Raw genomic sequence first — 24,357 nt, 5'->3', positions numbered from 1 at the left:
TGGATGGTCAAAAAAAGAATTTTTTGAAGAAGATTATTGACTAAACTGGAGAAAGTACATTTCGTTCTTGTAGACCAAAAGTAGGATCCTGTAATTCATTCTTTTCTCGATTGGCGCAACTAATGTAGTTCTTGCAAAATTAGTTTGCCTAACTTTCAATCTTCACTCATAAACCCTTTCAGGCCAAGACACTGGAAAACGTTTCACGCGTGTCCACCTGCATATGCAAGTAGTATAGGGGATGGGGGTTCCAGCGCAACGACCACCGGAGGATTACCCGTCTAAAGTGAATTCCTCGATTCGTACCGCGATTACCCGCATCCCGTGTTTATGTAGTTAAATATGTTTGTCTATATATGGAGTGTGAAGAATGTAAGAGAACTTTTAAGAAAGAAGCGGACTTAAAGAAGCATTTGAAGATGAAAACGAAATGTATGAGCAGCTATGATTGTGGATGTGGTAAGAAGTTTGAGACTAAGGTTAAATTGTTTTGGCACTGCCAGGACTGTGAGTACGACTACGATGATTTAAAAAGGGTCTGGAATTAGGTATAAGATATTTCCTATTATATAGATGGAATCCCAAAGCAATTTCGAAACGGTGTCAATACCCGGTAACGGTGAGATTGACGTTAGACAGTTTTGGCGTCAGTCAGAAAGGAAGGTCAAGAGAACGCTTCGAAAAGGTATAGAAGAATTAGGAGCCCTGAAAGCGAGTATAATGGTAGAAGTAAGTTTGTCAAAAGATGAGGTAACGACGACAGCAATGCTGCGATCAAAGTCACTGGTTATATTAGAGTCCACGAATCTGGATAGGTCACTCAGCGAAGCCTTAGAAGCAATAATGGAGTCGCTGTCTAACTACACGAAAGAAGGATCAGGTTGGACAGTGGAGGAGGTAGAAGGTATGGAGGTTAGCATGGCAAGGTACGTGCCAATACGAGGAGGAAGTTACGTGCCCCTGCCGGTGTGGGTAGAAAGGAAGAAAGCCATAGTGAACGTAAAGAATGACGACAACCGCTGCTTTATGTGGGCAATACGATCCGCACTGTATCCAGTAGATAAGGATCCATGTAGACCAAGCAAGTACTCAACAGATGATTTGGAGTGGGATGGCGTAGAGTTCCCAATGCAGTTGATAGACATACCGATATTCGAGCAGGAAAATGACCTAGCCATTAACGTTTACGGAGTTAGAGACCAAACGATAGTGCCACTAGTGCTGTCAAAGAGTAAAGGAGAACGAATACACCTCTTCTACCACGGCGGGCATTATTCGTGGGTCAAACATGTTAGCAGACTATTTTACAGACACACCAAACACAAAGGCAAGAAATACTTCTGCGACTGTTGTTTGTTATCCTTTACCAGCGTTAAAGCTCTAAAGGATCGCGACGAAATATGTCGCGGAGTCGAAGAAGTGGCGCAACGGATCCAGATGCCCACAGATAAGAACCTATCCTACTCAGACCACCAAAAGCAGATGCAGGTGCCTTACGTGATATACGCAGACTTTGAAGCGTTGATAACTAAGGAAGAGCAGAAAAGTGGTGCCACGAATAAGGTGGGATTACACGAGATCTGCTCCTTTGGTTACATAGTAGTCAGATCAGATGGTAAGGCCGACCCTCCTGTGATTTACCGAGGTAAGAACGCAGCTAATGAGTTTCTAGAAGCATTGCGAGAAGAGGAGGAAGAGATAAGAGAACAATTAAGACGCCCAAAGAAGATGGTATTTACCAAAGAGAACCAGGAGGCTTTTACCAAGGCAAAGAAATGCCACATTTGCCAACATACGCTTCTCCAGTTTGGAAAACGAGCCAAGAAAGCGTGGGACGAAGATGGAATGTATCTAGGAGAAGCTCATTTCAAATGTGGCAGGTATGCAAGGAAGGGGGGAAAGCCCAACAAGCCTTCCACCCACTGCATTCATTGTCATAAAGCATTCGTTGAGGATTTCTATGTGGATAAGGTTAGAGATCACTGCCACATCACGGGTAAATACAGAGGTGCGGCTCATTGGAAATGCAATATAAACTTCAAAGTAGATCCAGAAATGGAAATACCCGTATTCTTTCACAATTTAAGGGGTTACGACAGTCACTTACTCTTACAAGGAACAGACGGCTCCGAAGTAAAGTGCATACCCAACGACAAAGAAAGGTACATGTCCGTAACTGTGGGCAAGCTGAAGTTCTTAGACTCGCAGCAGTTCATGGCGGACTCCTTAGCAAACTTGGTTAAATACAACACGGAGTTCCCCATTTCCAGCCAATACGGCGCGGAAAGGAAAGGAGTGTACCCATACGAATACATGAACTCCTGGGAGCGATTCGAAGAACCCCTACCACCCAAAGAGAGATTCTACAGCACCCTAAACGAGTCTGGTATAAAAGACGAAGAGTACCAGCATGCGTTAGATGTGTGGGAAAAGTACTCCTGTGAGAATATGGGAGAATACCACGACATCTACCTACGTTCAGACGTAGTGCTGCTCGCAGATGTTTTCCAAAGCTTTCGAAAGATGGCAATGGAATACTACGGGTTGGATCCAGCGAACTTCTACACGGCTCCTGGGCTTAGTTGGAGTGCGCTGCTAAAGAAGACAAACGCGCAACTGGATCTCCTAACGGAATACGACATGTACCGCTTTATGGAAGACGGTATCCGCGGCGGTGTTTGCGGACCCAGCAGACGATACGCAAAAGCGAACAATCCCACGGTAGAGTACGACCCAGAGAAGCCAACCACATACATCTTCTACTTAGACGCAAACAACCTCTACGGTTGGGCAATGTCGCAGTACTTACCTGTACGCGACTTCGAATGGGACAACATAAAGCCCATAGAGTTTTACCTAAACGTAGGTAAAGAAGACGACAAAGGTTACGTGCTGGAGGTTGATTTGGAATACCCAGAGCACTTGCACGACGCGCACGATGAGTTCCCATTAGCACCAGAAGCAATAGAAATACCATTTAAGAGGGCGTCTCTGTAACAGCGTGCCACTCGATCTGGACTCGAAAAATAGATTTCTTTTATATTCCTACCATCGAAAGTACTATCTATCCTCACTACAAAATTGCAGTTAGAATTGTTCTAAATTCTTTTTTCCACCCGCTATGCGAATTTTTGTCCATCGACCCCAAATCAGTGAAAGACGCCGATTTTCGAGGTCGGCCGAGGGCTACTTTCAAAGTCTGTTTTCTCGGGTTTCTCTCCACATAAAAGCTAATTTTTCTATCCAGAACTTTAGTCTAGTGTAACTTCTGCATAAAAACAGTAATAGTTTTTTTTGGAATGCTCGAATTCTGAAAAATAATCCTAACTGATCGAGATTACTGAAAGCGTGACGTGGAAAGCTAAGATTATGAGACCTCGAATATTGCAAATTTCTCATTTGTGGCACCTAACCCAGCCCTAAAATATCATTCAACCTTGAGATAAGAAGCTATTTTATAGATGTGTGCAATAAAATTTGCGGCACATTGCGTTTCTACGAAATAAGCTAAGTTTCAAATTGTTCTATTTTCAGTTATTTCCTTGCGTGACACGACAGGCCGTTGGGTCTGTGACGGCTACTTCTTTGCTCATTATCCTCAATACCATTACCTAAAATATAATATGATGAATTAAACCTTAACTTTACAATATTTGTTCCAATATAAAAGATTTCAATGATCTACGGCTTCATTTAATAGTGTTTTTATAAGCTGTTTTGAAATTTCACCGCACAGTTTGTTTTTTTTTTTATTTCGAGCTCCGCGGGAGGTCAATCGTTATTTGTTTATTTAATTATAGTAAATTTAGTAAAGAAATACTCGCTTAGTAATATGTCGAAACATCCTAAATAGATCCAAAACTGAGAACTGTTCTTGTTTGTAGAGCTGAATATTTATAGTTTTTTTAAGTTGTAGGTAATATATCATTGATATCTTTGTCACTAGTCATTTAACATTCTCAACGTTTATTTCCTTTATAAATTATCCATCATTTTCTATTGTAAAAAGGTATTTCGTCCTTCCGATATTTTCGAACTCCATATACTATCATTTTTTCTAAAAAATACTTTGCAGTCTTGACTGTTCTTCGGCTGAGACGACGATTTTTGCAATAATATAATAAAGACTTAATTTCAGCAGGGTAGCCCTTTCAGCAACTAGGCTGATATCCATAGGGGCCCTGCATATAAAACAATAAACTAATTACAAACTATAAAAATATATACTTCACTATATACAAACTAATTCTATGATAAAATCTGAAAAAATCCTAACTAATATTTATATAAAATTTAAATTTAAGAATAACATGTACCTAGAAAAAAAACTATATATGTTATATGTCTAAAAAAAAAACGAAACTTTTAAGCTAAGTAATACTTTTTTAGGCGACTCTTAAAAATACTTAAAGATGAAATATCCTTAATATCTCTAGGTAGTGTATTGAACATAAGAGATCCTGAATATTTAAACGTTTTCTTACCTAAGCTTAATTTAGGTAAAGGTAAGTGCAGGTCATTTTTTCTTCTAGTATTATAGCAACAGGTGCAAACAAACGTATGAATTCATTTATAACTACAGAACGAGTGATTGTGAAAATTATGATCATATAGGGGCGGCGGTTCGGAAGTGGAGGTTGCGGGTACTGGCTCCTCCAATTTAATAATTTTGAAGATATAGAGCTACTCTGTAAATTGCTCATTTTTCTTAGAGAAACATTCAGCTTTCACTCTACCCGAGTAAGTTCAACTACTTTGAAGCCAAGCTATTATGGTTGCGTCTAAAGCATTCTTTCAAAATCTGTGATGGTTGATATTCCTGAAATCTTTGGTAGATTGTTCTTATTGATGTTTTTATTGGACGGCCTTTTCTTTTATCGTTGTTTTGCTGTATTATTATTATTATCATTGTCAGTGTCAGTGTCAGTGTCAGTGTCAGTGTCAGTGTCAGTGTCAGTGTCAGTGTCAGTGTCAGTGTCAGTGTCAGTGTCATCGATCATCAAAAGAATATTTGCGCCTGGTCAATCTAAAACTCTCTAATGTTCAGCTTCCGCCATTGAAGGCAGAGATCTTGTTTCTTTGATATAGTAGTCGCATAGATCGTAGGTGTCATAATGCACTAGTCAAATGAAACCCCCGCGGCTAGCCGGGCACTGAACGGGGTCGTGACGCGTTTTTGATGTGCTTTTAAGAGCATGATTGCACCCGGGGTTCGGGGATTTAACGAATGGTTTTCTCAGCGGGGAATCGAGCGGGGATTTTAACGCTCGTTTGAAACAAGAGGTCGGCCATCTTGAAAAATACCAAAGAAGGCGTTGTGATTCCAAGCACAGGCAACCCGTAGCCAAATGCATAGCAGTATGTTCTACACAAAATACATGCTCAAACAAACTTATAGTAGTTTCTACCTATACACTTTTACACTGAACTCCACTGATCGGAACCTTTCTTGAAATTGTAGCCTTATAGGTTCTTATTATCCTTCTTTCGCGGGGGTCGGGGGGTGGGGGTTTCAATTGACTAGTGCATAATGTGGTGTTGCAGGCCAATGCTATCCTCAATTTCTTGTAACAGATTTACGTTCTGACTCTCGTATTACATCCTGAATGTCTTCCTCGTCCACCAAAGATCGTACATTTTGTTGAGGACTGGTCACGGAAATATCTCGTACTGTGGATTTTTTTCGCGAAGTGGAAAGACGCGAAAAGAATCCTGCAATCTGGGTCTTCGATAGCCCGATTCTACTCTTTCAAAGCGCCTTCCATTGTTATCATTTCTCGCGCACCGCATTTCCGCGGCAACTTGTTCAGGGTCTGCTTTTCAACCAGTCCTCTCACCCAGGTCAAACTTCACTGTCAAATACGACCGCACATTTTCTGTAGAGCAGCTCCGGATCTTGGTTTTAGAGCCCAGCCCATGCTAAGTGTTGAAGATGTCTCTTGAACAAGTGATATACTGTATAAGAAGCTTCGTCTGGTTCTCGGCGGAGCCCATGGTATATAGTTTCATTTCTCTCTGATAATTTAGCTCTTAGATATATATTCGTATTTGTAATTATGGTTATTTGTATTATATTACAGATGTATATTAAAATATATATATTATGCATTGTTATTTTGTTTTATTTTATTTTATTTTTTTGCAAGAGTCTTCAATTTAGACGTCCTAGTCTAACTCACTAGTATTCAGTACAAAGACATATAGATTCAGTATTCCAAGTACTACTAATATAAGTATAGAGTTGATCAATAACGCTGCTAACTCGGGCGAGTACATCCTTCACTCACAATGATATAAATAATATGTTACCTTCAACTAAAAAAAAACTAGAAATATTCAGCTCTACAAACAAGAACACTTCTCATTTTTGGATCTCTTTAGTATGTTTCGAGGATTTCTTTACGACAATTAAATAAACAAATAGCGATTGACCTCCCGACCTCGAGATATTCAAATAAAAAAAATTACTGTGCGGTGAAATTTCAAAACAGCTTATAAAAACACTATTAAATGAAGCCGTAGATCATTGAAATCTTTTATATTGGAACAAATATTGTAAAGTTAAGGTTTAATTCATCATATTATATTTTAGGTAATGGTATTGAGGATAATGAGCAAAGAAGTAGCCGTCACAGACCCAACGGCCTGTCGTGTCACGCAAGGAAATAACTGAAAATAGAACAATTTGAAACTTAGCTTATTTCGTAGAAACGCAATGTGCCGCAAATTTTATTGCACACATCTATAAAATAGCTTCTTATCTCAAGGTTGAATGATATTTTAGGGCTGGGTTAGGTGCCACAAATGAGAAATTTGCAATATTCGAGGTCTCATAATCTTAGCTTTCCACGTCACGCTTTCAGTAATCTCGATCAGTTAGGATTATTTTTCAGAATTCGAGCATTCCAAAAAAAACTATTACTGTTTTTATGCAGAAGTTACACTAGACTAAAGTTCTGGATAGAAAAATTAGCTTTTATGTGGAGAGAAACCCGAGAAAACAGACTTTGAAAGTAGCCCTCGGCCGACCTCGAAAATCGGCGTCTTTCACTGATTTGGGGTCGATGGACAAAAATTCGCATAGCGGGTGGAAAAAAGAATTTAGAACAATTCTAACTGCAATTTTGTAGTGAGGATAGATAGTACTTTCGATGGTAGGAATATAAAAGAAATCTATTTTTCGAGCCCAGATCGAGTGGCACGCTGTTACAGAGACGCCCTCTTAAGCAGCTGAGTCCGCTGCAGAGGGAAATGTGCCCTGGCTACAAACCGTACAGGAAGCTAACGATGAACCTAATGGACAAGAAGAAGTACGCGGTGCATTACCGCAACCTGCAGTTCTATGTGCGCCACGGCTTACGCGTGAAGAAGATCTACCGCGTTTTGAAGTTCACGCAGGAACCATGGATGCGCTCCTACATTGACTTTAACACACAAAAGCGTACGCAGGCAAAGAATGACTTCGAAAAGAATCTGTTTAAACTAATGAACAATAGCGTCTTTGGTAAGACGATGGAGAACATCCGCAAGCGCGTAAGCATAAAGATAGCCAGCACCAGAGAGGAAGCAGAAGCATACGTGTCACAGCCTGGATTCGTTAGATACGTAGAAATGTTAAACTTCTACGTGATTCACATGAAAAGGGCGAATCTATTCCTGAATAAACCCGTATACACGGGGTTTACAGTGTTAGACCTATCAAAGCTGCTCATGTATGAGTTTTACTACGACAAGCTAAAACCGAAATACGGTGATAAGTGCCGCCTCTTATACACCGACACCGATTCCTTGATACTAGAGGTGCAGACGGAAGACATTTACGAAGACTGTGTTCCCGACATCGATGAATACGACACCAGCGATTACCCACGCGACCACTTTCTTTACTCCCCTAAAAACAAGAAAGTAATCGGGAAAATGAAGGATGAGATGAAAGGAAAACCCATCGTGGAATACGTGGGCCTGAAACCCAAGATGTACAGCGTGCTAAAGCTGGACGGTGTAGAAAAGAAAGCTAAAGGCGTAAAAAAATACGTGGTTAAGAAGGACATAACCCACGATTCCTACTTAAAGGTCCTGCGTACGCGTAAGGAACAGCGGCATAAGATGAACAGCCTGCGCAGCTACGGACATCAAATACACAACGTTACACAGGAGAAGGTGTCACTGTCTGCATTTGACGGTAAGAGGTGGATGTGTGATGATGGTATCCATACGATAGCATTCGGACATCACACGATAAGCAGTTCTTCTTTGACGAACCCACGAGTGGGACCATCATGAAGATAATACAAGATGGGCTGACCCTTCTTAGCTATCGCACTTCGGATCTGGTAAGTTTCCAAAGACCAATTAGGATCCGTAGCTCTTTTGGATCCTCCTTCTAATTCACCCGGCTCATAAAGATATCGAACCGTGACATCACGTAATCTCTTTTCCTGGGGGAAGACCGCCCTTGAACTTCTGATGTAGGACTTGTGTTCCACGTGTTTCTTTTTTATGGCATCCTTGGGGTTTATTCCCGTAGCCCTGGCCGCCTCGTTGTTCAAAGCCGCGACGACCTGGGGGAGCCTCTGAGTCCATTCCCTGTTGCGTTTGGAGGGATCTTCCAGCTCTTTCCAATACTGGTATCCAAGGAGGCGCTCGGCCAGGGTCTTATTGAATCTTTCGACGATGCTCTGACCCCTGTGGTACTCTGCTTCGGCTCTCCTAATCTTAGTGTCGTGGTCTTTCAGGGTCTTAGTAACCACGCCCATGAACTCTGTTCCCGCATCCACTTGCAGCAGCTTGGGCCATTTCAAGACGCGCTTATAAATCCTACCTAGGGCTTCTGCGACTTCCCCAGAATCCTTGCTGGTTATGGGTTCGGCGTCCTTATATCTGCTTGCGATATCGACTACGGTCAAAGCGTACCTATAGGTCTTTTTTCTCACCTTGTCGTGCGGTAAGAAAAGCAAGTCCGCCTGATGAACTTCACTGGGGGCATTTACGGTGAAGCTGGGCCTGGGAATGTACTTGGGCACGGGAAGATAGACCTGCCAGAGGGTTTGTTTTTTTAACCAGTTCTTAGCCATTTCTCCTGATACCCTGGCCGCGGTAGCGAGTTTCTTGATAGCTGACGCTCCTCTCCAATAGCCCTCAGGTCCATAGTAAATCCTTTTGAGCTTGTCCTCAGTTCGACCCATTATATGAATTCCAGGACGAGATTGATCTTACGTCCGTTAAAATCCACCGTCTTTCCGTCCACTTTAATGGTGATGTTTATGCTTTCTACCAAATTAGACAAGTCATAGCACAAGTAGATATGAAATGAGAGTTCTACGCCATGTGGATCGTGGATCATGTGGATCGTGGATCAACCCCCACCCCCATCAGGGTTTTTACAGAGGTGACGTAACGGCTATTCTAAGTGAGGTTCCAGTGAGGTAGGGGGAGGGGTGATCTACATCCAACCATCATGGGAAGACCGGCCGGCCGCCCGAGTAGAGGTTCTGATCGAAATCGGGGCCTGGAAAGGTTTGGGGAAGGTGTTTTAAAACACAATTCAAAATCCTTTGTTTAAAAAACGAAGTTTTTGAATTAATGAGCTGACTTCCTTTGTTGGAATGACATGTTTAATTAGCAGACTTAAATGAGAAGCTGTACTCATGTTTTAAGTGGTTTATATCGCCTAAGCCGCCTTTGTCGGAATCACTGACTAATGTTTAGTTGGCAGGAAGCTTTTGTTGGAGAGGATTAAATCCTGTGTTTCGGCGACTGGTGGTTAGGAGTTATGAATTAATGAGTCTAGCCTTTAGAAGTCAAAAGACGTTGGACAAGCGTTCTGATTGGTCCTACTTTTGAAGCCTTTTTGTTAGGATGATGTGTTTAATTAGCAGACTTAAATAAGAAGCTGTACTTATGTTTTAATTGGTTTATATCGCCTAAACCGCCTTTGTCGGAATCACTGACTAATGTTTAGTTGGCAGGAAGCTTTTGTTGGAGAAGATTAAATCCTGTGTTTCGGCGACTGGTGGTTAGGAGTTATGAATTAATGAGTCTAGCCTTTAGAAGTCATTTTAAGGACTATAAAATCGAAAAATTTCAGACTTTTAGTCACTACAAGCGAACCTTTGAAGAGTGTGGATCAAAACAAGCAAGTAAGTAAAAGGATGGCTTTTCACTGCGACGCATGCGACAAGTCTTTTACAGAAGAGACGAACTTAGTAAGGCACAAAAAGGCTATTCACAGTGGGCGATTATTCACCTGTGAACGATGCGGGAAACAGTTTAATCGGAAGGATGCCCTAAAAAGACATGAACAAGTCTGCGGAGGTGGCTCTTCAAAACGGAAAGTAGAGGAAAAAGGAAACGCCCCACCGACGAAAAAACAGAAGACAATGACCGAGGCAGAAATTATTGAATACGAGGTGAATATAATTCATAATCTAATTTTTGTTATAATCATGTAAACCACAGAATATGTCAATACCTCTACTAACCATAAGATACATAGTTTTTCAAGTCGTCTTATATACCAATTTTTTCGATTTCAGTTAGCAAACATACCGGCGGAGATGTATGAAGAATACGACGGAGAAATTCTGGGGGATAATGAAGTGGTAGGTAAGCCTCTATTATCTTCATATCGGATCTTTGTAGAGTAACTTTTTCTAAGAACTAATTCTTTTCTCTAGGATGATGTACAAATAGGTGGTGGAGAGACTGAAGAATGCGCGCTTGGTGGAAATGTGACCACGTTTAAATATAAACCCAACAAGAATGAAAAATATGATCTGTTGCTCACCCTGCGAGGAAAACGAAAGACCATCATCAAAAAACTGAAAACCCTGCTCAAAAAACATCGCGGGATTAAGTGGTTTCTGTGTGTTAAGGTGAAGATGGTTAAAACGAGCCCCGACGGTCAGGACCAGATCTCAACCCCCCATTTTCGCACCAAATGCTACACTACAGTCAATGATACAGAAATTGAAAAAAACTACGTGCATGGAATGGAAAAGATCAAGAACTCTTTCTTGGAATACCAGAGAGAAGGGTCTGGATGGTTATTGGAAGAGGTAATTAAATTGCACCATCGTTATAGCACAAAGGGGATCACTCGATCGGCGATGATTTTCTGCTGTATGTACATACATTAAAACTGTATATCACCGCTTAATAAAGTATTGTTGCTATCATAGGTGTTGGAAATCGATTTAGGAGTCGCTGCTTACACTCCTCTCGAGGGATCGAGTTACATACCTCTACCCAAGAAGATCAAAGACAAGAAAGCGGTGCTCAACATTCAAAATGAAGATGAAAAATGCTTTTTATGGTCATTACTAGCGGCGAAACACCCCACTCACTGGAGCCATCACGCAAACCGCGTCAACAATTATCAAAGGTATGAAGCTGAACTAAATATGTCAGGAATCGAGTACCCCGTTAAGATCAATCAAGTGAAAAAATTCGAGAACCAGAATAGAGAAATTAGTATCAATGTCTTTGGGTATGAAAATAAAGAGCTATTTCCCCTTTACATTACGAAAGAGAAGAAAGAATTACATGTGAATTTGTTACTGTTTTCTCAAGATGATACGCGTCACTACTGTTTAATCAGGGATTTAAGTAGACTACTAAGTAATCTTAATCAACACAATGGGCAGGCTTATTATTGTATGTATTGTTTGCATGGCTTTGTCAGGCGAGATTTGTTAGAAGATCACGAACCTCACTGTAGTAAACGCGGACCCCAGAAAATCAGACTGCCTGACGAAGACCATACAACACTGTCATACAATGACGTGCAAAAACAGTTAAAAGTACCATTTATCATTTATGCAGATTTCGAATCTATTTTAGTGAATTGTGATGATACAGAATTAGACCCTAGTACAAGTTTTACACAAAAAACGCAACATCATATACCCAGTGGGTTTTGTTACACTGTAGTATCTACTGTCGAGCAATATTGCTTCCCGCCTGTTCTCTATCGCGGGGAAGATTGTGTCGATAAGTGTTTAGACTGTTTGATTGAAGAACGAAAGCAGATAGGGGAAATCTTGAAGATGGTAGTACCCATGGACATTAGTGAAGAACAGGAGCGGGAGTTTCAGGCAGCAACCCTTTGTCACATTTGTAATGAGGAATTGGGCGCGGACAGGGTAAGGGATCATGATCATTTGACAGGGGTGTACAGGGGGGCGGCCCACAATGACTGTAACTTGAATTATAAGTTTACAGGAAAGATACCCGTTGTTCTTCACAATCTTCGTGGGTACGACTCACATTTAATTCTACAAAAACTCGGAAAAATCAAGGGAGAAAATATTAGTTGTATACCCAATAATACGGAAAAGTATATTTCATTTTCAGTTGGGGATTTAGTATTCATAGACTCACTTCAGTTTTTGAATAGCTCACTAGAGAAATTAGTAATGAATCTAAGTAAGGAAGGAGATGATAAGTTTAAGACCCTGAAGAAGTATGTGGAGAGTGAGAAGGTATCTCTCTTGTTGAGGAAGGGGGTGTACCCCTATGAATACATGAATAGTTTTGGCAAGTTTGAAGAAACCTGTTTACCCCGTATCGATTGCTTTTATAGTTCGTTGATGGGTAGCACGATTTCACAAGCAGACTACGAACATGCACAGAATGTATTTAGAGAATTTCAGTGTAGGAATCTAGGAGACTACCACGACTTGTATTTGAAATCGGACGTTTTACTGTTAGCAGATGTGTTTGAAAACTTTAGAGAAGTTTGTCTGGAGTACTACCAACTCGACCCAGGTCATTTTTACACCTCTCCCGGTCTTTCTTGGTTAGCATGTTTAAAGATGACTGGCGTGGAGTTGGAATTACTCACAGACCCCGATATGTATCTGTTTTTGGAGGAAGGGTTAAGGGGTGGGATTTCGATGATCACCCATCGATTTGCAAGAGCGAATAATCGCTATGTAGAAGGTTATAACCCAGAATTAGAAAATAATTATATCATGTATCTCGACGCAAACAATCTCTACGGTTGGGCTATGTCTGAAGCGCTCCCTGTTAATAACTTTGGATGGTTGAGTGACCCGGAAGTGGAAGAACTTCGCGAGAACCTCATGACCATCCCTGTAGATGGAGGTGAAGGATATATACTGGAAGTAGACCTCAGCTACCCCAAAGAACTACACGATTTTCATAATGACTACCCCCTAGCACCAGAAAGGCGAAAGGTAACAGAGGAAATGCTCTCTCCCTACTGTCAGCAACTTCTTGAGGACCTGAACCTTGGCGGTGCTCCCACAGACAAACTGGTACCTAACTTGAACGATAAGACGAAGTACGTTCTTCATCACCGCAACCTGAAACAGTACTTGTCACTGGGTATGAAACTGGAGAAAGTACACCGAGTGTTGGGGTTTGACCAATCTCCCTGGCTAAAGAAATACATCGACTTCAATACCGAAAAACGGAAAAGTGCAAGAAATGACTTTGAAAAAGACTTTTTCAAGTTGATGAACAACAGCGTGTTCGGCAAAACCATGGAGAACTTGAGGAAGCGAGTGAATGTGAAACTGGTCAACACGGAAAAGCAGCTTAAAAAACTGACAGCATCACCCCTCTTTGACTACTTCAGAATCTTTGATGAAAACTTGGTGGCAGTCAACATGAAGAAACCATCACTTTATTTAAATAGACCTATTTACATCGGGTTCAGTATTTTAGAATTGTCTAAAACCCTGATGTACGACTTTCATTATAATTACATCAAGCAGAAATACGGTACCCAGGCAACCCTACTGTTTACAGACACAGATTCCCTGTGTTATAACATCAAGACAGAGGACATCTACCAAGATATGTTTCAAGACCTTGACCTATTTGACACCTCAGAGTACCCTAGAGACCACCCCCTCTATAGTACAACAAACAAGAAGGTGATTGGTAAGATGAAGGACGAGACCCATGGGCTACCCATCAAAGAGTTTGTGGGTCTACGACCAAAAATGTACTCTCTTCTCTACGCTGAGGATGGTCGTGAGGTTGAGAAAAAAACTGCTAAGGGAATTGCGAAACAGGTGACGAAGCGGGATATCAGACATACCCACTATAGAGATTGTTTGTTTAAGCGAATGAGAACCATGGCTAACATGAAACAAATACGTAGCTATAAGCATCAAGTATTTACAATAAACTTAAACAAAGTGGGTCTTAGCCCTTATGATGATAAGCGCTACATCTTAGAGGATGGGGTGACTACTATAGCTCATGGTCATTACAAGACCAATGTAATATAATGGTACATTTATGATTGATACGTGTAAATAAACAATTGTAAAGTACAAAGTGTGTTCTTTTTATTTAGAGTTTTTAAAAATATGTCCCGGTGGTCTCAAATTGTCCCTATGATAGTACTAAATTGTCCCTGTCTTAACAGTTAAAATGTCCCCGTTTTATCAAATTGTCCCTGTGATAGTACTAAATTGTCCCTGTATTGTCAAGATATCCCTGTCTTAACAGTTAAAATGTCCCTGTAATATCAAAATGTCCCTGTAATATCAAAATGTCCCTGTCTTAACAGTTAAAATGTCCCCGTTTTATCAAATTGTCCCTGTCTTAACAGTTAAAATGTCCCGGTTTTATCAAACTGTCCCTGTAATTTCAAAATGTCCCGGTTATCAAACTTAAACAAAAAGTAAAAATGAAAAATAAAAAATAATAACATATAAAATGTCATGTCCCCAAAATATTGAAGCATTCATCATGGTAACACGATACCCTAAAGATTGTCCTGTACCAGGGTGTTTAAAAACAAATCTAGTCAAACTTTCTAATCATTTAGCAAATGTGCATTTCATGTCTAAAGAAGAAAGAAAACCCTATCTTCAAGAGGCAAGACTTTTTTTCAAAGAATATAAAAATGTGAACACTTTAGAGAGTAATCTAGTCCCTCATCAACCTCTGAACGTGATGGATGTTACTTTAAAACACCCAACAAACATCCAAGTGTGTGGTCCGACGTTTTGCGGCAAGTCCTACTGGACTGAAAAACTTTTAAGAAATGTGGATGAAATGTTTAGTGAAAAGATTGAAAAGATTGTGTACTGCTACGGTGAATTTCAACCGCGGTTCTTAGACATGGAAAGAGACATTCACAACATTCAATTTATTGAAGGATTTCCAGAAGATATTTATTCATTGTTCAATAACAAAGCTGGGATCTTGGTGTTGGATGATCTAATGAATGAAAGTACAAGTAAAGACTCGATGGTCAATGTGATAACGAGAGGCTGTCATCACCGCAACATTTCTACACTCTTCTTAGTTCAAAATCTTTTCCCACCAGGAAAACATTCAAGGACGATTTCACTCAACACTCACTACATCGTGGCTTTCAAACACCCTAGAGATTCTCTGGGAGTTTCAATCTTAGCAAGGCAAGCCTTCCCTAACGCTACGAAATATGTGATGGAGAGTTATGAAGACGCAGTTCAAAATCCATACGGCTACCTGGTCTTTGACCTTCATCCATCAACCTCTGAGAAAATCCGTCTTCGAACTTCAATCTTTCCGGACGATCAACATGTGGTTTATGTCAGGCGCATATAAACGTCTGTCATTACTTAATCTCATCATTTGATGATGTCTCGTCGACTAAGAGACAACGCAGACTTTTTACGCGTACTAGCTAAATCTAATCCGAAACTAAGACGTGCTATTCTAAAGTGCTGTAACTCAGAATTAATCAAAACAATCTGTGAAGTGACATTGAACGTTTTGAAGGGCATAGTCCCCATTAACGAAAAGCAGAAGAAGAAACTCAGGAGATACAAGACAGTCTTGCGTACTTTAGCAGATAAAAAGGTCTCTATTAAGAACAAGAGAGAGTCCTTGAATGTTTTCCTGGTGGGAAAAGATTTTGAACTAAGAAGAGTGTAGAAATGTTGCGGTGATGACAGCCTCTCGTTATCACATTGACCATCGAGTCTTTACTTGTACTTTCATTCATTAGATCATCCAACACCAAGATCCCAGCTTTGTTATTGAACAATGAATAAATATCTTCTGGAAATCCTTCAATAAATTGAATGTTGTGAATGTCTCTTTCCATGTCTAAGAACCGCGGTTGAAATTCACCGTAGCAGTACACAATCTTTTCAATCTTTTCACTAAACATTTCATCCACATTTCTTAAAAGTTTTTCAGTCCAGTAGGACTTGCCGCAAAACGTCGGACCACACACTTGGATGTTTGTTGGGTGTTTTAAAGTAACATCCATCACGTTCAGAGGTTGATGAGGGACTAGATTACTCTCTAAAGTGTTCACATTTTTATATTCTTTGAAAAAAAGTCTTGCCTCTTGAAGATAGGGTTTTCTTTCTTCTTTAGACATGAAATGCACATTTGCTAAATGATTAGAAAGTTTGACTAGATTTGTTTTTAAACACCCTGGTACAGGACAATCTTTAGGGTATCGTGTTACCATGATGAATGCTTCAATATTTTGGGGACATGACATTTTATATGTTATTATTTTTTATTTTTCATTTTTACTTTTTGTTTAAGTTTGATAACCGGGACATTTTGAAATTACAGGGACAGTTTGATAAAACCGGGACATTTTAACTGTTAAGACAGGGACAATTTGATAAAACGGGGACATTTTAACTGTTAAGACAGGGACATTTTGATATTACAGGGACATTTTGATATTACAGGGACATTTTAACTGTTAAGACAGGGATATCTTGACAATACAGGGACAATTTAGTACTATCACAGGGACAATTTGATAAAACGGGGACATTTTAACTGTTAAGACAGGGACAATTTAGTACTATCATAGGGACAATTTGAGACCACCGGGACATATTTTTAAAAACTCTAAATAAAAAGAACACACTTTGTACTTTACAATTGTTTATTTACACGTATCAATCATAAATGTACCATTATATTACATTGGTCTTGTAATGACCATGAGCTATAGTAGTCACCCCATCCTCTAAGATGTAGCGCTTATCATCATAAGGGCTAAGACCCACTTTGTTTAAGTTTATTGTAAATACTTGATGCTTATAGCTACGTATTTGTTTCATGTTAGCCATGGTTCTCATTCGCTTAAACAAACAATCTCTATAGTGGGTATGTCTGATATCCCGCTTCGTCACCTGTTTCGCAATTCCCTTAGCAGTTTTTTTCTCAACCTCACGACCATCCTCAGCGTAGAGAAGAGAGTACATTTTTGGTCGTAGACCCACAAACTCTTTGATGGGTAGCCCATGGGTCTCGTCCTTCATCTTACCAATCACCTTCTTGTTTGTTGTACTATAGAGGGGGTGGTCTCTAGGGTACTCTGAGGTGTCAAATAGGTCAAGGTCTTGAAACATATCTTGGTAGATGTCCTCTGTCTTGATGTTATAACACAGGGAATCTGTGTCTGTAAACAGTAGGGTTGCCTGGGTACCGTATTTCTGCTTGATGTAATTATAATGAAAGTCGTACATCAGGGTTTTAGACAATTCTAAAATACTGAACCCGATGTAAATAGGTCTATTTAAATAAAGTGATGGTTTCTTCATGTTGACTGCCACCAAGTTTTCATCAAAGATTCTGAAGTAGTCAAAGAGGGGTGATGCTGTCAGTTTTTTAAGCTGCTTTTCCGTGTTGACCAGTTTCACATTCACTCGCTTCCTCAAGTTCTCCATGGTTTTGCCGAACACGCTGTTGTTCATCAACTTGAAAAAGTCTTTTTCAAAGTCATTTCTTGCACTTTTCCGTTTTTCGGTATTGAAGTCGATGTATTTCTTTAGCCAGGGAGATTGGTCAAACCCCAACACTCGGTGTACTTTCTCCAGTTTCATACCCAGTGACAAGTACTGTTTCAGGTTGCGGTGATGAAGAACGTACTTCGTCTTATCGTTCAAGTTAGGTACCAGTTTGTCTGTGGGAGCACCGCCAAGGTTCAGGTCCTCAAGAAGTTGCTGACAGTAGGGAGAGAGCATTTCCTCTGTTACCTTTCGCCTTTCTGGTGCTAGGGGGTAGTCATTATGAAAATCGTGTAGTTCTTTGGGGTAGCTGAGGTCTACTTCCAGTATATATCCTTCACCTCCATCTACAGGGATGGTCATGAGGTTCTCGCGAAGTTCTTCCACTTCCGGGTCACTCAACCATCCAAAGTTATTAACAGGGAGCGCTTCAGACATAGCCCAACCGTAGAGATTGTTTGCGTCGAGATACATGATATAATTATTTTCTAATTCTGGGTTATAACCTTCTACATAGCGATTATTCGCTCTTGCAAATCGATGGGTGATCATCGAAATCCCACCCCTTAACCCTTCCTCCAAAAACAGATACATATCGGGGTCTGTGAGTAATTCCAACTCCACGCCAGTCATCTTTAAACATGCTAACCAAGAAAGACCGGGAGAGGTGTAAAAATGACCTGGGTCGAGTTGGTAGTACTCCAGACAAACTTCTCTAAAGTTTTCAAACACATCTGCTAACAGTAAAACGTCCGATTTCAAATACAAGTCGTGGTAGTCTCCTAGATTCCTACACTGAAATTCTCTAAATACATTCTGTGCATGTTCGTAGTCTGCTTGTGAAATCGTGCTACCCATCAACGAACTATAAAAGCAATCGATACGGGGTAAACAGGTTTCTTCAAACTTGCCAAAACTATTCATGTATTCATAGGGGTACACCCCCTTCCTCAACAAGAGAGATACCTTCTCACTCTCCACATACTTCTTCAGGGTCTTAAACTTATCATCTCCTTCCTTACTTAGATTCATTACTAATTTCTCTAGTGAGCTATTCAAAAACTGAAGTGAGTCTATGAATACTAAATCCCCAACTGAAAATGAAATATACTTTTCCGTATTATTGGGTATACAACTAATATTTTCTCCCTTGATTTTTCCGAGTTTTTGTAGAATTAAATGTGAGTCGTACCCACGAAGATTGTGAAGAACAACGGGTATCTTTCCTGTAAACTTATAATTCAAGTTACAGTCATTGTGGGCCGCCCCCCTGTACACCCCTGTCAAATGATCATGATCCCTTACCCTGTCCGCGCCCAATTCCTCATTACAAATGTGACAAAGGGTTGCTGCCTGAAACTCCCGCTCCTGTTCTTCACTAATGTCCATGGGTACTACCATCTTCAAGATTTCCCCTATCTGCTTTCGTTCTTCAATCAAACAGTCTAAACACTTATCGACACAATCTTCCCCGCGATAGAGAACAGGCGGGAAGCAATATTGCTCGACAGTAGATACTACAGTGTAACAAAACCCACTGGGTATATGATGTTGCGTTTTTTGTGTAAAACTTGTACTAGGGTCTAATTCTGTATCATCACAATTCACTAAAATAGATTCGAAATCTGCATAAATGATAAATGGTACTTTTAACTGTTTTTGCACGTCATTGTATGACAGTGTTGTATGGTCTTCGTCAGGCAGTCTGATTTTCTGGGGTCCGCGTTTACTACAGTGAGGTTCGTGATCTTCTAACAAATCTCGCCTGACAAAGCCATGCAAACAATACATACAATAATAAGCCTGCCCATTGTGTTGATTAAGATTACTTAGTAGTCTACTTAAATCCCTGATTAAACAGTAGTGACGCGTATCATCTTGAGAAAACAGTAACAAATTCACATGTAATTCTTTCTTCTCTTTCGTAATGTAAAGGGGAAATAGCTCTTTATTTTCATACCCAAAGACATTGATACTAATTTCTCTATTCTGGTTCTCGAATTTTTTCACTTGATTGATCTTAACGGGGTACTCGATTCCTGACATATTTAGTTCAGCTTCATACCTTTGATAATTGTTGACGCGGTTTGCGTGATGGCTCCAGTGAGTGGGGTGTTTCGCCGCTAGTAATGACCATAAAAAGCATTTTTCATCTTCATTTTGAATGTTGAGCACCGCTTTCTTGTCTTTGATCTTCTTGGGTAGAGGTATGTAACTCGATCCCTCGAGAGGAGTGTAAGCAGCGACTCCTAAATCGATTTCCAACACCTATGATAGCAACAATACTTTATTAAGCGGTGATATACAGTTTTAATGTATGTACATACAGCAGAAAATCATCGCCGGTCGAGTGATCCCCTTTGTGCTATAACGATGGTGCAATTTAATTACCTCTTCCAATAACCATCCAGACCCTTCTCTCTGGTATTCCAAGAAAGAGTTCTTGATCTTTTCCATTCCATGCACGTAGTTTTTTTCAATTTCTGTATCATTGACTGTAGTGTAGCATTTGGTGCGAAAATGGGGGGTTGAGATCTGGTCCTGACCGTCGGGGCTCGTTTTAACCATCTTCACCTTAACACACAGAAACCACTTAATCCCGCGATGTTTTTTGAGCAGGGTTTTCAGTTTTTTGATGATGGTCTTTCGTTTTCCTCGCAGGGTGAGCAACAGATCATATTTTTCATTCTTGTTGGGTTTATATTTAAACGTGGTCACATTTCCACCAAGCGCGCATTCTTCAGTCTCTCCACCACCTATTTGTACATCATCCTAGAGAAAAGAATTAGTTCTTAGAAAAAGTTACTCTACAAAGATCCGATATGAAGATAATAGAGGCTTACCTACCACTTCATTATCCCCCAGAATTTCTCCGTCGTATTCTTCATACATCTCCGCCGGTATGTTTGCTAACTGAAATCGAAAAAATTGGTATATAAGACGACTTGAAAAACTATGTATCTTATGGTTAGTAGAGGTATTGACATATTCTGTGGTTTACATGATTATAACAAAAATTAGATTATGAATTATATTCACCTCGTATTCAATAATTTCTGCCTCGGTCATTGTCTTCTGTTTTTTCGTCGGTGGGGCGTTTCCTTTTTCCTCTACTTTCCGTTTTGAAGAGCCACCTCCGCAGACTTGTTCATGTCTTTTTAGGGCATCCTTCCGATTAAACTGTTTCCCGCATCGTTCACAGGTGAATAATCGCCCACTGTGAATAGCCTTTTTGTGCCTTACTAAGTTCGTCTCTTCTGTAAAAGACTTGTCGCATGCGTCGCAGTGAAAAGCCATCCTTTTACTTACTTGCTTGTTTTGATCCACACTCTTCAAAGGTTCGCTTGTAGTGACTAAAAGTCTGAAATTTTTCGATTTTATAGTCCTTAAAATGACTTCTAAAGGCTAGACTCATTAATTCATAACTCCTAACCACCAGTCGCCGAAACACAGGATTTAATCTTCTCCAACAAAAGCTTCCTGCCAACTAAACATTAGTCAGTGATTCCGACAAAGGCGGTTTAGGCGATATAAACCAATTAAAACATAAGTACAGCTTCTTATTTAAGTCTGCTAATTAAACACATCATCCTAACAAAAAGGCTTCAAAAGTAGGCCCAATCAGAACGCTTGTCCAACGTCTTTTGACTTCTAAAGGCTAGACTCATTAATTCATAACTCCTAACCACCAGTCGCCGAAACACAGGATTTAATCCTCTCCAACAAAAGCTTCCTGCCAACTAAACATTAGTCAGTGATTCCGACAAAGGCGGCTTAGGCGATATAAACCACTTAAAACATGAGTACAGCTTCTCATTTAAGTCTGCTAATTAAACATGTCATTCCAACAAAGGAAGTCAGCTCATTAATTCAAAAACTTCGTTTTTTAAACAAAGGATTTTGAATTGTGTTTTAAAACACCTTCCCCAAACCTTTCCAGGCCCCGATTTCGATCAGAACCTCTACTCGGGCGGCCGGCCGGTCTTCCCATGATGGTTGGATGTAGATCACCCCTCCCCCTACCTCACTGGAACCTCACTTAGAATAGCCGTTACGTCACCTCTGTAAAAACCCTGATGGGGGTGGGGGTTGATCCACGATCCACATGGCGTAGAACTCTCATTTCATATCTACTAGCACAAAGAAATGGGAGCGTATTCTACCAGGTCAAATGGATTACCCTTAGGCGGAAACTTGGACATTAGATTACTGGGTCCTTCATTAAAGTATGAGCTTACCAGGCTGCAGTGAACTTCGTAGTTAGCGGGGACTTTCCATTTTACGTCAAGTTGACCATTGATTGTGGTACTAGTAAGGCCCAGGAGTTCTACCAATGAACTGTCCTTTAAATTAGCGCTTCCACTATTTTTCTTGAATTTCATTTCATGGGGTAATCCTGTGGTAAGAGTATATCCATGCTTTGCTAGCTCCTTAGCCAGTGTTATAGGGGTGTAATGGGAATCTGGCAACTTTGGTTTGTTGGCACCCACAACGACAAAGCCGCCAATCAAATTGTACCAAGAATTGTATAAAGAGCAACTAACCAGACGAACCTTATGGGCTTTGATGGGGGGATTCAAATAAGTGGTAAAGTCATTCTTGTCGCTTTCCAAAAAGACGATCATATATTACAGGGGACAAGTCCCCTTCTAGAAGCAAGCGTAGCTTGCTTACTTAGACTAAATACGCCAAAGCTACGCCTCCTGCCAGCCCTGCGACTCCTACAAAGACCAATTCATTGTCTTTTTGTTTCTTAGAAGGCTGGTAGTAATTCTTAAACTGAGGCCTTTTTAACCCCGTTAATGCCGCGGGGTGCGCCTGCGCATAAAGTTTAAAGGCGTAGTCTGTGTTTTCGAAGTTCTTGTCTGCCTGCATCTTGTCTTGGTAGTTCTTATCCAACCAATCCCTGTAAGCTTGTCTTTTTTCATTCCAAGCCGCCACGTCTCGCTGATATTTCTCCAGCGCTAAGTCGTGTCTCTTCCTTTCGGCGGCTAATTCTCCGCTTTTGTCGCCTCTAACTAATCTATCCAAATACTGACCACCATAATTAGCTCCAGTGAATGCTAAAGCTGCAATAACTCCGCCTGCGATTAAACTAGCCATTTATATTACAGGGGACAAGTCCCCTTCTAGAAGTAAGCTACGCTTACTGAGGAATGTACTTTTCCTTCCGTAGGTAATCCTTTACCATGATAGCCCCGCCTACGGCAGCGGTCATCTTAGCAAAATTAGCGAAGCTCTTGCTTGGGTCTTCAGTAAAGTCTTCTTTGAGCACTTTCTTACCTACCCAACCAATACCCGCAACGATGGAAGTAATGATAGCTGCTTCTTCAACAGTTTTCAATAACGCGGTCGACATTATATTACAAAGCGAGAAGGTTATTACTCCATTACGGGTATCTTGCTTCTCATAGGGGGCTCCTGCGTCACATGTACGGGTTCTACTTTTGGCTTTGTAGCCCGCCATTGCAAGTAGAGGCTGCCTGCTGCTATAACAACTCCCAACGCGCCGATGACGTACCCAGGATTAATAAAGGATTCCTCTTCTCTTTCCTCCACCTTTTCTTCTTTTTTGGCTTTGTTCTTCCTGTTCATCTCTGCGAGCTTCTTACCGGCAGCGACTCTGCCTGGAGATTTAGCCTTGGTGATCTTTTGCTCGGGTTCCTCCGCCTTCGATTCAGCTTCACTCATTTATACTAAGGACTTGAAGGACTTGACAAGTAACTTAATAGGACTTGACTAAGTACTTAAAGGACGACTTGACTAAGTACTTGAGGCGACCTGGGTAATTCCTGAGGACGACTTGACTAAGTACTTGAGGCGACTTGATCAGGTACCTCAGCAAGTGCCGCCTGGAAGACCCTCTCGACTTCTCTGTCCTTCTTGAAGTCCTTCCAAGAGGCACCAAAGGTGCCCGCAAGTTCCTTCAAGTCGACGTGCTGAGCTATGTGAAGTGCCGCAGAGGCGACTGCCATTAACTTACCACACTTCAAAGACAACCACCCACAGGTTATCTTAAGTTCTTGGGCGATGACATAGTCCTCGCTTATGTCCTTCCGCAGTTGCTCCACGTCGTCTATGGGCAGCGCAAGTCCAAGCAATTTAGTCGCAAGTCGGATAGCGGAGTCTGCTACGGCGTCCGTGGTCTTACTTGCAAGGGCGGCCTCGTACCTCTTATGGAACTTCTTAACCTCCTCTTCCGACAACTTATTAACCTGCTCATGGGTAAGTTCCTTGCCTATCATTTCTTTGCACTTCCCAGAAGACACCAGGATGTTAAGTTGTTCCTTAAGGTTACTTTCATCTAACTGTGTGGGGACTTCATCTATCAGCTGCTCAATCTCCATATACATTAGGAATCAAAGATTCCAACCGTGTAGGGAAACCTCAAAGAGAAGATCATCTTGGAATGCTGGTGCGTCTTTAGATGCCGCATGTATTCGTGTAACTGTTCCTTGCTTATCTCGCCTCCATAGTCGCTTAAGATGGTTTCCAGGTCTGACTTGCTCGGAGTATAAAATACTACGAGAGATCCTATGTTTTCCCTAAAGGGCTTAGAGACGCTGGTAAGCTGTTGCGAGAGCAACCAAACGCTAATATTGTCATGTCTACCACTAAAGGC

General features: G+C 40.8%; 2 protein-coding genes across 2 annotated transcripts; one reads left to right on the top strand and one right to left on the bottom strand.

Annotated features, from left to right (window-relative positions):
• Positions 1-9,868: 9,868 nt before the first annotated feature.
• LOC148909616 (uncharacterized) lies at positions 9,869-14,313 on the top strand. Its single transcript, XM_089034606.1, has 4 exons — positions 9,869-10,409; positions 10,536-10,601; positions 10,677-11,057; positions 11,181-14,313. The coding sequence occupies exons 1-4, from the start codon at positions 10,152-10,154 to the stop codon at positions 14,262-14,264; spliced, it is 3,789 nt and encodes a 1,262-aa protein (XP_088890732.1). The 5' UTR covers positions 9,869-10,151; the 3' UTR covers positions 14,265-14,313.
• A 2,557-nt stretch (positions 14,314-16,870) lies between these two features.
• Positions 16,871-21,819, bottom strand: LOC116292073 (uncharacterized). The gene is made up of 4 exons (XM_031699311.2): positions 20,775-21,819; positions 20,583-20,648; positions 20,127-20,507; positions 16,871-20,003 (listed from the first exon to the last, which is right to left on the bottom strand). Exons 1-4 carry the CDS (start codon positions 21,030-21,032, stop codon positions 16,920-16,922), a joined length of 3,789 nt encoding a protein of 1,262 aa, XP_031555171.2. The 5' UTR covers positions 21,033-21,819; the 3' UTR covers positions 16,871-16,919.
• Between the last annotated feature and the right edge of the window lie 2,538 nt (positions 21,820-24,357).

This window comes from Actinia tenebrosa, unplaced genomic scaffold (assembly GCF_029948245.1).
Source record: "Actinia tenebrosa isolate PJP-AT-01 unplaced genomic scaffold, QUT_ActTen_1.0 PGA_scaffold2__45_contigs__length_23673736, whole genome shotgun sequence".
NCBI lineage: Eukaryota > Metazoa > Cnidaria > Anthozoa > Actiniaria > Actiniidae > Actinia > Actinia tenebrosa.
The sequence above is the reverse complement of the archived record's forward strand: the minus strand, read 5'-3'. Positions and strand labels throughout refer to the sequence as shown.